At 46.4% G+C, this 12,834-nt stretch overlaps 2 protein-coding genes across 2 annotated transcripts in view; both read right to left on the reverse strand.

Annotated features, from left to right (window-relative positions):
- Positions 1-1,802: 1,802 nt before the first annotated feature.
- Positions 1,803-6,055, reverse strand: LOC103611443 (serine protease inhibitor Kazal-type 6). The gene is made up of 4 exons (XM_008628966.2): positions 5,916-6,055; positions 3,804-3,835; positions 2,719-2,831; positions 1,803-1,963 (listed from the first exon to the last, which is right to left on the reverse strand). Exons 1-4 carry the CDS (start codon positions 5,971-5,973, stop codon positions 1,918-1,920), a joined length of 249 nt encoding a protein of 82 aa, XP_008627188.1. The 5' UTR covers positions 5,974-6,055; the 3' UTR covers positions 1,803-1,917.
- Positions 6,056-9,183: 3,128 nt separating this feature from the next.
- The window catches only part of LOC103611444 (ovomucoid-like), a 4,308-nt gene continuing 657 nt past the window's right edge, over positions 9,184-12,834 (reverse strand). Inside the window, exons 2-8 of the mRNA XM_017728067.1 lie at positions 12,727-12,749; positions 12,072-12,199; positions 11,771-11,816; positions 10,748-10,875; positions 10,566-10,614; positions 9,838-9,959; positions 9,184-9,354 (exon numbers count right to left, since the gene is read on the reverse strand). Of these exons, the coding sequence (XP_017583556.1) occupies positions 9,309-9,354; positions 9,838-9,959; positions 10,566-10,614; positions 10,748-10,875; positions 11,771-11,816; positions 12,072-12,199; positions 12,727-12,749 (542 nt within the window). The 3' untranslated portion in view covers positions 9,184-9,308. The remainder of the gene's footprint in view (positions 9,355-9,837; positions 9,960-10,565; positions 10,615-10,747; positions 10,876-11,770; positions 11,817-12,071; positions 12,200-12,726; positions 12,750-12,834) is intronic.

Consider the following 12,834-nt stretch of genomic DNA (forward strand, 5'->3'; position numbering starts at 1 on the left):
GACATGGCAATATGCTGTGAGAATTTTGGAGTCACTGAGGGCCATCTCAGGCTTAAAGATGCCTCATTGCCCTTCTCTCATTAAAATGTTGTTTTCCATCTTAAAAATGGCGTCCTTTTGCTCCTGTCCTCTGAACATGGTTCTGGTCCAGAGCCACACAATGTAACAGGATTATCACAGGACAACTAAGGTAGAAGAAGTTGTGGAGGTCATCCTGTTCCTAGCTGGAAGATTGATGAGGAAAGGCACTTTCCCAAGGTGTTCTTCATGACCACTTGTGCATCTTGCTCCCTTCAATCCCACCCATGCTCTGGGAGTCCTGCTGTCGAGTTTAGTAACATAACACCTGAATTTAAAACCAACCAAGGGCCACAGAGAGGCTTGGCCTGCTTCAAATAAGAGGTGGCAGATTTTGCAGGAATCCTGTAGGCTGGGATGGGAAAAACATCAGGATCAAAGGCAGCTGGTCCGAGAGAACCTCCAAACCAGCTCCAACACAAAGCTTTGCCTGTGCAGCTCAACCACTGGCTGCCTGCCTGGGAAGTTACCAAATGACAAAGGATTTGCCAGAATTGGGTTATGTGGATTACCAGAGGAGAAGCTGGTATTAGGTGTGCTGAGGCCTCTCTTTTTAGGCATTGTGCCCCAGCTGAGTTCAAAGCGGGGATTGTGGCAGGAGAGGCAAACACTCAAACTCTGTCCAAACAAGGTCCAGAGGTTTAGGTGCTCAGCATTTAGGTGCTTGCAAAAGATGTTGACCCCTGAGGCTCGTGATAAAATCTAAAGCTCCCTTTTAAAGTTAAGTGTTTAACATGAAGGAGCTGCTGTCCCATTGCTCTACCACCAATGTTTTAACAAGAGGATGCCACAAGTATTTCCCTGTGAAAGTTTTGCATAGTGAAAGGGGAGAGACTGTAAAATTACTTTTCTTGTGTTTGCACAAAGATGGATTTGTCAACCAGAGTGAAGAAGAGAGAAGGCAGCAGTGTGAAAAGTGAAGAAAGGAATAAAGCCTATGTGTATTAAAAATTGTAAATAAATGCAAACGTGTGTGCCTGGGAAATCGAGGTCTGTGTATGATTCAGAGAGAATTTATCCTAGAGAAGGGGAGAGTAAGCCCACAGCTCTTCTGCTCCCATGATTTTTTTTTTTTTTAATTATTGACAATTTATACAATCTGGCACTCTTCTAAATATAATTTTATTAGCATGAGAAGCCACTTGGCAGCAGGAAACTAATGCTGGTGAGTTCACAGTTTTCAAGACAAAGCGTTCTCTTAGAGAGAAGAAGGAAAAAGCCTTGCAGCTTCTGCCTAAAACCAGCCTCCACCTGCCATCTTCTGGGTGCAGGCTTAAATGGAGCAATATTCCCTACCCTCAGCTTGCTTGTCTCTGCTTTCCAAAGGAGATGAGGCATCTGCAGTCACGCTGTTCATCAGCTCTCCCGTCACCCTCCCACAATAACCCCTGAGAGAGAAGGAACACGGCTATGGAGGTTGGGAAGGGAACCGAGGCTCCCGCTGTCACCCACCCCCTGGGATGGGCAGAGTCAGGCAGGAGCCCACGAGCAGGAGCAGTTTTTGGCTGCCCAGCATGTGCCAATTTGCCAGGCAGGATGGGACAGAGGAGCTGTGACTGGTAGGGATGGGAGGACACAGCCCACAGGAGCCGTGGGAATCGCCTTTCTTCCCAGGAGGAAGGTGATGCAACAGCACAGGAGAGCAAAGCCATGCATCAGGCTCCAGCACGGCTGGATCAAAGCGTTTTTCTGGGTATTACAGAAAAAAGAATCCAGCCAAGGAATCGTGCTGAGTTTTATTTTATTGAGCAGAGACAGCAGAGGGAGGACGGGCTGCTCCCGTGTCCGTGGCCGCTGCCGACGGCAGCTCAGCTCCTGCTGCTCGGTCACAGGGAGGACTCAGCATTTCCCCAGGTGCTTCAATCTTATTTTCCCTCCACTTCTCCTGTAAGAGGAGGGAGACAGACTTAGACCAAGCAGCAAATGACAGACACAGCAGTGTGGGACAGAGCCCATCCATCCCAACGGGCCTGACTCATGCCGGTGTACGTCCCTGGTACCTCACATGGAACCTCCAACCATTTTCTCTTCTCCTCATTCTTCTCTGATTCCCCCTAGGATAAGGCAGCCTTGGCTGCACGCTAAATGTAAGGATTGCTAAGGCAAAAATGTTTTGCAAGCACATTTCACCCATCAGGGATGGCTCCTATTGCATCTCCTTTAAAAGGTGACAGAGCTCAGGGAAAGGAGAGACATCCTGTTCTTCCTCTGAGATCTTGTGTCTTGTTCCACAAAGCTCATTCAGACTTTTCAGGAATAACTTGGCATGGCTCAGCTCCCACATTCCTCCAGGCACTTCTCAGTACCCAGGAGTGTGGGCAGTGAGAGCTGCAGCCTGTGGCACACAGTGGGAATTGTGCATCAATTTAGTGTGTGAGGAAGGTACAGGCAGGATGCACTTGCCTCCCAGGCCCTGTGCTGCCTCTCAGCATGGCAACCAGCAGCCTGCAACGCCCAGAAAAGAGTTAAAATTAACTCGTAGTCACACAGCTCTGCCCCAAGGAGGGAGCATTCCGCTTGGCACGGTTCAGAGGCTTGCCCAAACAGCCCTGGATACAGGGCCTACCCTCCATGAAGAACATCATTAGATCCGTGAAAATGAAGGCAAACCTTGCTATTTCAATCCCCTGTGTCACTTACAGCACGGCCTTGCAGAAGGCACACTTGTTCCCGTACGTGACGCCATCCGTGCCGCAGTGAGGGTTGGACTCCCTCGTGCAGTACACGCTTCTGTTTACGAACTCTCTACAAATCTGCACAAGGAATAATAAAAAAAACCCAACTTTTCAGGATCCCCATATTCTTTGTTTCACTTTCCAGATTGGACACAAGGTCATTAATGTAATGCTTCTTCCAACAAGTGCTGACACTGCCTATTTTCTGACAGAAAAAGCCCTCTCAAAAATGAGCAGAAGCAGCGTTTCAGGGGAATTTTGGCCCCGTGTTTGAGGAGGGAAATTGTAGTCACCTGGGAGAAGTCCTGATCTCCCAACAACAGGAGTGGATTAGCCTAGGCATGCACGAGAAGAGTCAGCACTGATGCTCTGTCAGGCACTTGGAGCTGAGCTACCTCCCTGCTGCATGACTTCAAGCGTGTTGCGAAACCCTGCACTCAGCATGGCGCTTGCTGAGCTCCAGCTTTCCCAGAGGAAGGAGGGGAAAACCATAGGGGAATTCCCTGGAGAATGAAAAATGATGCCCAGGAAGTGTACATGTATTTTGTCGCTCTACAAGTCCCAGTGATGAACTAAATTTGGGGGAATAGAACACTCAATAACACATTTGCTTTATGAGAAGATTGGACAAGTGAAGCTGAGTCAAAAGTGGTGCAGCACATAAACACCCCTTGAGCAAGCACCCCAGACCTAACCACGGGAAGCATTTGCTTAACCAAAAATCTGTTTCCCTGCTCTACTTGCTAACGTGGCCACACATAACAACCCCCAGGTAGCAGTGAACTCCCCAGCACTGGGAATCCTTGGAAGGACCCACCTGCTCCCAGCAGACATTAAAAACTCTTTACCCAGCACCAAGATTTTGGTTATAAAAACATTCCTCCAAAGTGAAGTGCCATGACTGGATGTGGCACTCAGTGCTATGGTTTAGTTGACAAGGTGGTGATCAGTCAAAGGTCGGACTTGATGATCTTGGAGGTCTTTTCCAACAGTAATGGTTCCATGATTCTATTAAATGCAGATTCAGCAAGCAGAAACAGCAGCACTAACCTCTTCGATCTCTTGACCTGCTACATCTGGAACTAAAACAAAAAAACAAATAAAAACCAGACAGATTTTACACGTCAGCATTACTTTCTGATAAAGTCTGAGCTACATTCACAAATCCTTTATGCAAACCACACTGAAACATACTCTAAATTTTTCCTACTCCGTCACCCCTCGCAGGGGAAGAGGGGGCAGGAAATACTTTATCTGAATTGCTTTTCAGTATTTTCCTATTTTGAAAAATGCTACTAAAATACCATGTAATCATTCATTCAGCTGCTAACTACACCTCAGACACATAACCCAATCTGCTGGAAGGCAGCCACTCCCGGGGAAGAAAGCTGCCATATCGGATGTGGAACCGTGCTCCCAGAGATTTTAAACCTATATTGGCTTTTAAGGCATTTAGGCTCCTGCACCTCTGAACAATGGAAGTGGCTGGTGCTGCTGACAGGAGTGGACCACAGAGAAGGAGATCCCATGCTTGAGTTCACACCCATGCTCAGCACAGCCCAGAGACCCACCCAGGACAGGCTCAGCCCGGGTGAGATACAAAGAGACGTCATGGGGTGATAGAGAGCAGAACAGACAGCGCCAGTCAGAACCAGCACAAAAATCCCCTCTGTAGCCACAGGCTCTGGGCTTGGAGCGAACCAGTCCGTGCTCTTCATGTTTCTTCCCGGCAAAGCCAGCAGGCAGGCGTGTAGGTTGAGTCAGAGCTGTGAAACGGGGCGACCCTGTCACGTCTCTAAGGGGGAGCCTGGCACTCCAGGGTGGGTTGAATGCAGATTTGCAGAATCTGGGTCACAGCAGTGTGGGACAAACACGCAGCACTTGTGAGGCTGCACCTGCTGGTCAGCGGGGTCACTGCCAGCCGTGGTTCTGCTCAGGTGGCTCTGGGCAGGAGGTGGAAGGACCTTGTCCCACACTCATCCCTCCCCAGTGGAAATCCCACCCAACCCTCAGTCAGCTCAATCCTCATCCATCAACCCTTCCTACTTCTTTTGCTATTTCTGTTGTCCTTTGGTGTGTTTTCCTGGTGCTGGCACATTTATCCTGTCCTCAGGTTTGGCTAGGCTGCCTTAATGATGAAGGTACTGGTATGGCTATCTGCATATTATTTACAAAACAGCTCATTAAATATTTTTTATAAATATTACATGCAGCTACAGAGAATTTGTGATGACGCCTCTTGACAACTGTTTATTTTGAAGGAGATCACAGAGTTTGCTGCTATTCTGCCTGGCCTTGGAAGGAAGCATCAGCCTTCTGATGGAACCCAGTCCCAATTAAGACTCAATTAGAGACAGATGAATATTTCATAATGAATAATGTGTACAAAGCAATTCACCTCTTCTCCGTGCACAGCTTGCCATTTTCTCAAGTGACTTCTTTATTCAAATTGTTCACAGAAAAACAAGTATAAATAATTCTTGTTCCACATATTCTTCAATAATTGTTGCCACACACCTTGCAGAGCTGGGTCAGCTGGACTCAAGCAAGTGATAACACTGACATGCTCTATAGGTTCAAAAATCACCACTCAGCTTCCCCACATCATCACAGAGATGTGTAAATCTCCAGATGAACAGTTGCTGGATCCTTTTAATTTGCCCTCTTTGTTCTGACTCCTTGAGGACATTTGAATTTAATTTTCAAGCTTTTCTCTGCAACATCAACGAAAGCTGAAACTTTCATCTAATTATGTCTCCACATCTCCAAGGAAAACACCAAATACCAAGATGCTCAGGATCAAAACAAGAGCAGATGACCCGGAGGTGAGTGAGTTTCTTCTCTAACTGGTTCAGCACAACTCTCCAGTGAACATTTGTACCAAAAATTCCTAATTACACTCTGCTTTTGTATATTTGCTGAAGAAATGCTCAAAATTTGCTCGCTCTGTCTCCCAGTGACACCTCCACTGCTTTATCCACTGCAGAGGCACACGAGGAGCGGAAATATGTCACATGAGTGAGCAAGTCCTGCAGATATTTTCTACCTGCTCAGCTTTATCTTCAAGCCTGTCAGCCGGTGATCAAGACTCTCCAAAATCTGTTGTCAGGAGAGGTTTTGGAGTTTGTTTTTCTTTTCTAGGCTAGGGAAAAGATCACTTACCCAGGAAGAAAGAGAGCAGCAGGAGGCTGAGAAGCACTAAGGCACCTGTAGCCCTCATGCTGCAAGGAGCTCTTTAGTCCAAGCCAAGGTCGAAGCAGGAGGTGTTGTCTCAGTCCCAGAGCCCACAGAGTGCACACAGAGCTGCCCTTCTGTGTATTTATGTGCCTGGCCGTAGCTGTCCTCATTCCCCACCTTAATTGTGAGAACTTCTCCACTTGATTTCTAAAGCCATTATTGGTCTTGGCCGGTTTATGGTGCTTTAAGGAATGCTGCCCTGTCCACATCAAACCTAGAAAGGGATAATTATATGAGTGATAGACATGCTTGTAATATAATTAATTTTTTTTTTTTTTTAAATAGTCACAGGATTCTCACAAGGCTGAATTTTCAAAGCAGTGATTCATCAGGGAAGCTGGTAATTTTCATTCTCTGGGTCCTCTCTGAATGCCAGCACTGAGGCTCTGAGTGCAGCGTGATGACACTCACTAGACGTTACGAAATAAATCCCAGCATGAGAATGTGTTGTCTGTGAAACCAATTAAACGTTGTTCCCTGGCTATTTTTGAGGATGGTTCTAAATTTGTGGAGTTGGGGTGGAGAAGCGCTGGGCTGTGACATGCTCTCTCCGCTGTGTGCACAGTCCCAGATAGGACTGCTGAGTCTCCTCCCTGAACTATTTAAACTCTAGCTGTCAATGTTTTCCCAGTTCTTCACATTCACAAACATATGTTAGGGCTCTGCTCCCGCCGCAAGTGGCAGTGAAGGGAATTTGATGGGAAATTGGCAGATCCAAGCTCTATTTCCAGCTGAGGCTGTGCAAGGATTTGTGTTCAGCTGCACCATTCGCCAAACACCTCTCCAGACAAGAATAAGCTTGAATTTTAGTATGTTTTCCTAAGGAGACAAGGCTTAAGAGAGGAATGTGTGTAGATATATCTGGGTTTTAGTTCTCCCAGTGAATTTGGAATACACAACTAGTTCCAGCCAAATTTTACACAGGAGTGGAAAAAAAAAAATTAAAATAACCATCACATTTTTATACATTTTTCTAGCAACAGAGAAAAGATTCTACCAGCATCCCCAGCCAACAAGGGAGAGAGTTCCTGCAGCAGAGCAACGCTACGGGTGCTCTACATCTGGGGAAGCATTTCAGTTTGCAGCTTGCCAGACATCTTAAAATCCACACAGTGGCAGAGAAACCATGACTGACAGGCGAATCCTGGGCTGTCTATTAAGGGTGATCTCACGACGCAGCCTCTCATGTAATTTAGTTATCAAACCCGTCAGCCACAGCGCCGTTCCCAGCCACGCTCAGTTCTGCCACTCGCAGCACTCCTTGTTTGCCTTTTCTGGTTTCAGACGTCACCGCTCACGACCACAGCCTCGATGCCTCAGTCCCTTATCTGCCCCAACGTTTCGGTTCCTGCAGCTCAACTGGCTGGCTCCAGCCTCACCAAACACCAGGCAGGGAGCAACCCCTTACGGGCTGAGCAGAGGGCAAGGCTAAATTACCAACCAGGTGATTATTGTTATTGCCCATTTGCACTTCTTTATGACACCTGAACAGTCGACTTGGTGGCAAAGGTGGGAGAATTCCATCCCCCTGGTAGAAGAAGGGCACCTGGACGTTGTTGTGCAGCCTAAGGGGTGGCTGGGCAGAGTCTTAACCTGTGCTGGGCCATCTTTAGACTTAAATGCTACAAACCTTTCCATCTTCTAAGAGTCCTTGCTAGAGACTTATGAGGCAGCTGGGACACAGCCGCATAATCACCATTTGCCCCCCATTTTGCTGCAGGTGAGCAGCTCTTCTTTGGGCTTTTCCAAAGCCTTCTGAGCTCCTCAGGCATGAGCTACTGCTGCAGAGGAGGCTCACCAGAAGACCTTGCCATCAAAGACAATTTTCTGCTATGGCCAGAACTCCACTAGTCTGTGGCCACTCTATAAAACTCTTGTCCAACAAGAAATTATAGCCAAACACATTCACTGGCTACTTTTACTGTTCCATAACTATTTTTTCAGTCACACAAGCAGGTAACTAGTGAGGACTCTCATGACACTCCAATTTGTCTTTTCTTAGGAGCAGGCACAAAGGTATGATGTGATTTATATTACCTGTACTAGCACCAAAAAAAAACCCTGAAAATAAGGATTTTCATCCCTCTTCCTATGACAAAGCACCGCTCTCTGTGCTGGGGAAAGACAAGCCTCTTATCTTCTGGTGGGAAGCACCTATAAAATCCTTGGTCAAGAAATTATCTACTTCAGGAAACAAGACCAAAAGAAGTGTCTTGAAAGTCACAGGATTTTGTCCTAAATATCAGCCTTAGCAGCAGGTGTTCTTTTACATAACAAGAGAATGGGAGGTGGAGAAAGGATGAGGAAGGGAGTGTGTGAGCCATGGCATTTAGGACTTTTTTTGCTTGTGCTGTTTGCATATTAACTCCTTGACTCACCCAAAAAGATGGCACATCATCATGAGCAGTCATATATGTCATTGTTCCTGCAGTGCATGCTTCAGGCTCCCACAAAGATGTTATCTTCACACCTTTTTTCCTAAGATAGGAAGCATGTTTGACCTGCCAGAATATCTTCCGGCCCTTCTTTCCTGGAGTTAGAAAACCCAAGGCCTTTTCCTGAAGGGTTCTCTGCCTTACTTCTGCCTCAAATACCCCCAGTACAGCTTTTCAGATCTCTTCCCCAAGAAGCTGAAAGCCTGAGCCCAGTCTAATTTCTCCTCAGGTTCTCATTAGGCTCATTACAGCCTTGCATAGCTTGCTGCAATTTTCTGCTGATGGGCACAGTCTCGATGGACACACCCTTCAAGGAAGCAGCAGTTCCTAATTTTCTTCCCTATGAGATACCTCCTCCCTTTGCCATAAGCCTCCTTTTTATAACGCACCACCAGACCTTCCCCTTGCCCAGGTGTGACCAGCTAGGGATGATCAGAGCCACCCTTCACACTTCCCTAGGCCAAGGTCCCTAAAAGGTCCAGTTCCTCCAAGTTCCAGTCCTGTGACAAAGACAAATCCATTTACACTCTGCAAGACTTCAAAATTAGGACAGTTGCACTATTTTATAGCATTTTCTGATGGTTGGCTACAGAATGACATTCTCTCGTGAGGGCTTGGGCTGGTGTTTTTCTCTTCATTGTGGTTTATTTCACCACTTCTCCTGCCTGACAAATAAGTATCCAAAAGCCTGAAGACCATTACCCCTGCCTGGAAAACAAAACCAAAATCAAAAACCATTCCATGACAAAGATTGTGGCTGCATTTAATTTATTGATCAATCAAAGCAGAGACTGATGCATAACAATTGAGGGAGCAAGGAAGAGCATGTTTGATTGAAGAATTTGTGAGGGAAATGCCATGTTGAAGGGTCCAGCTCCAGCGCTTAGCATTCACCCAGGTGCCTGAAGAACAGAGCTCCAGCGTTGCGTCTGAAGAGAGAGAGGGAGACCAAAATTAGAGACATGGATCTCATTTTTATAGCCTAACTTCACCCAAATAAGCCAAGTGCCCTTGTGCTCTCCAAGCCATAAAGTACTCCACTTAATGTTCCACCTCTTTTCAGATTCCCTGAGTGACACGCTTTCATACATTGAAGAGATTTGGGACAAACCCCATAATTTTGGACACCTCCTACGGTCACACTTTCAATCACCCTGACAGGGAGGCAGTCAGCAATGCTATGAGCCTGCAAGCGGGGATCTGCTTTTAATTGCAAGGGGAGGAGGAGAAGACTCACTCAGGCTTAAGATCTGCAGCGCCTGGGGGGTGGCAGAGGAGTGAGCTTTGGGGAGAGGAACATGGGGTAGGGATGGGAGCTAACAGGAGCTCTGGGCTTCCACACCAGTTGCCACAGCTGCATGTGAGCTCCAGCTCCTCTGGTCTCATGGCCACACAGTGAGCTCTGTACTTACGAGACAGCGTTGCAGAACTGGCACTTGTTTCCGTAAGTTCTGCCGTCGGAGCCGCAGATGGGGTTGTACTCGGAGGTGCAGATGAGGTTGCTGCCCTTCTGCTGGTTGCAGTCAATCGTTTGCTAACGGAGCAAAAATAGGGTTTAAAGCTTTTCTTCCCTGTAGTTTCCTACGTAAGTGCTTTATGTTTATTTAATATTTGTGATATGGCAAAGCACAAAAGCACTTTTCGGGAGCAGGGCGCTGTTGTTCCAGCAATTCTGCAGACTCAGAGAATGTGCTTGCCTGGAACAGCCTGAAGTAGGGAGATGGCAGAGGCAAAAAAAAATCTAATGAATTTTATTATAAGTAGTGAAATTGCCATGCAAGCAAAGGCAAGTAGACAGAAAGGGGGTGGTCACAAGCCCCAGTGCACTAAGTTCTCCCACCTAGGGAATCACTGCTGCTAATAGTGCTCCTGCATCAATGATGTTGCATCCCTTGCTCATTCAGCTTCACAGCAAATGAAGGTCTCAGCATCCTCTGCCTGCTGTTCCCAGGTCAGAGAGGGGACCAGATACATGAGCCATGGATTTTGTTCCATACTCGTTGACCCTGGCACAACTATTTTCCTCAAGTCCTATTTCCAGGCCAAATGCACCAGGACAGTGCAGGCGTTTCTATTATTTAGTCATGAACTTGTGTTGCAAAATGTAACAGCAGTTAAGAGTGCAGATCTCTGGCTTTACCTGTGTGTAGCACTGTCCGTAGTTCTGCAGGTCCACTTCCAGGCCGCTCCTTTGGGGGGAAAATGAGAATGAATGAGCACAGTGCAGCTGCTTCGTGAGCCAAACTGCCCCGTTATGCTCCAAATACCAAAAGGAGCAATACTGATCCAGAAAGCCTCCCCTCACCCAGGCCCTTCACTTACGCCACAGCATTACAGAACTGGCACTTGTTCCTGTAGGTGATGCCGTTGGTGCCGCAGATGGGGGAGTACTCCATGGTGCAGGGGATATTGTAACCACTGCCAGGCTTCAGGAAACCAGTACAGTCGACCTGAAACAGCCACAGAGCAGCATTTGAATCTCTGCTCCCCTTTGCATCAGCCCTATGTAATGGAGTGTGGTGCAAGTGACATCTCCCCCTCTTCCCAGAGCTGCAAGATGAAAGGGGCTTCCAGCCACAGCGTGGTGGGTTTGGGGGAGAACAGATAAATCCTGCCTGTGGGTACAGCATCAACATCTGTCCTGAGGTGGGCTTCATCCCTGTCATCTTGGGGATTTTCCCCCTGAATGCCACCGTGAAGGATCTTTGCCTAAAATACCTTATGCAGCAGCAACTTCTGCTGTGAGGTGCCAGCACCTTTCAAAAATGGAGTTCACACTCGGCTCACTGCTCCTGCAATTACTCTGAGTGTATTGAAATGGAAGTTGTTGTATTATGTGAAATCGCACAGTCAGAGTGTTTCTTTACTCTAAACTAAAAATAGACATTATTTGCCACTTCATGGTAGCTCCATATATTGATACTAACTTTAACTTAACTTCATGATGAGCATTCTGATAGAATCAGTGTTTTCTGTTACAAAATTATAATTTTGTTGAAATCCAAACTTCTTCTGGGAATTTCTTAGCTGCAACAAGCCTCTAAGTCTAAATCTAAAGAGAAGTGTTTTCATAACACTGAACGAAACACTCTTGAAATCAAAAGTTTCCATTCTAAAGCCTGGTGTTATACAGAAGATATTTTGCATTTTAAAACTCGCTGATTTTAGCAGTTCAAACAAAATGCAAATTAAATTCCTGCAAATCTGAAATTCTTCATTTTCACTCCACTTCTGAGAGTTAGCAATTATGTGGGTTCAGTACAGAACGAATCCTAGGCAAGGTTTGTGTCTGGCTATCCCCTACCACTGCTCAGATCAGCAGAAAGAACCGATCTCTGACCGTACCCTAACGCATCTTCCGTCGTGTTTCTTGTCAAGAGCACGGTTGCGGCTAGAGGGAGAGAGGGAGAAGGAAAGCAAGGATTAATCTTTTCATGCCATGTAGTCATCTCAATCATTAAGTCTCTCCACCCGTAAAACCCCAGTAATTAATCAGATTCTGGAGCTTTGACACAGAAAATCCCGGGCATTAGGGAAGACAGAAACTTAAGAAAAATCTAGTCCGCCCCATGATTAGTCACAACCCCAAGGGCTTCTGCCTGCTGCTTGAACTGGCACTGTGGTGATCAGGGGACCTTCTACTCACAGGAAGTCCTTGCAGAGGGAGCACTCGTTGGGGTAGGTGCGGCCGTTGGTGCCACAGACCGGGTCGTAGTTGCGGGGACAGGCGATGCTCATGGTTTTTCCAGACACCAGGTATGCGCCGCAGGAGGCCTGGGAAAGAGGACTCGGAATGTCTCCAAACAGAGAGAAGGGTGTTCTTGCCCTAATCATGTTTTTGCTGCCCTGGGAGGCTGCTCTGAGGAATCTCTATGGCTTTTCCATGGTGGAGAAAAAACATGTTGTGTTTCTTACAGCATACGAAAGCACCTCTCTGCTGTTAAGGCTTAAAGTACTTTTGGCAAGAATTACAGGCAAAAATGATCATTCCTTGGGGAATCAAGACAGGGAAGATATTTAGGCAGATATTCAAAAGTCATATAGATTTTCTGCTGGCACTCTGTGCCGTGCTGACTCGCACTCTACATTATTAATCGCTGTCTTTTTAATCATCACCGTGCTAAATTATCTCTCTCTGACAAAGGTATTTTCTTATGTTGGGGAAAAGAGGTGCACTTAGGGGCACTTCTTTGTTATTCATCCTTTTTTATTTCCCTCAAGCCTTCCTTGGAATATGAGTATGAATTATTCATCTAGACTTAGAAATCAAGACTAAATGACAAAGAAGATCTACTACTCACCCGTCTTTGAGCAACAGCAAGATCTACAATAAAAACAGAAATTATAAAATTATAATTATAAAAATATAAAATTGTGTGTTTTCCTTCACTGAAATTCCTTTGGAATCA

This window comes from Corvus brachyrhynchos, unplaced genomic scaffold, assembly GCF_000691975.1.
Source record: "Corvus brachyrhynchos isolate BGI_N302 unplaced genomic scaffold, ASM69197v1 scaffold21, whole genome shotgun sequence".
In the NCBI taxonomy this organism is placed as follows: domain Eukaryota; kingdom Metazoa; phylum Chordata; class Aves; order Passeriformes; family Corvidae; genus Corvus; species Corvus brachyrhynchos.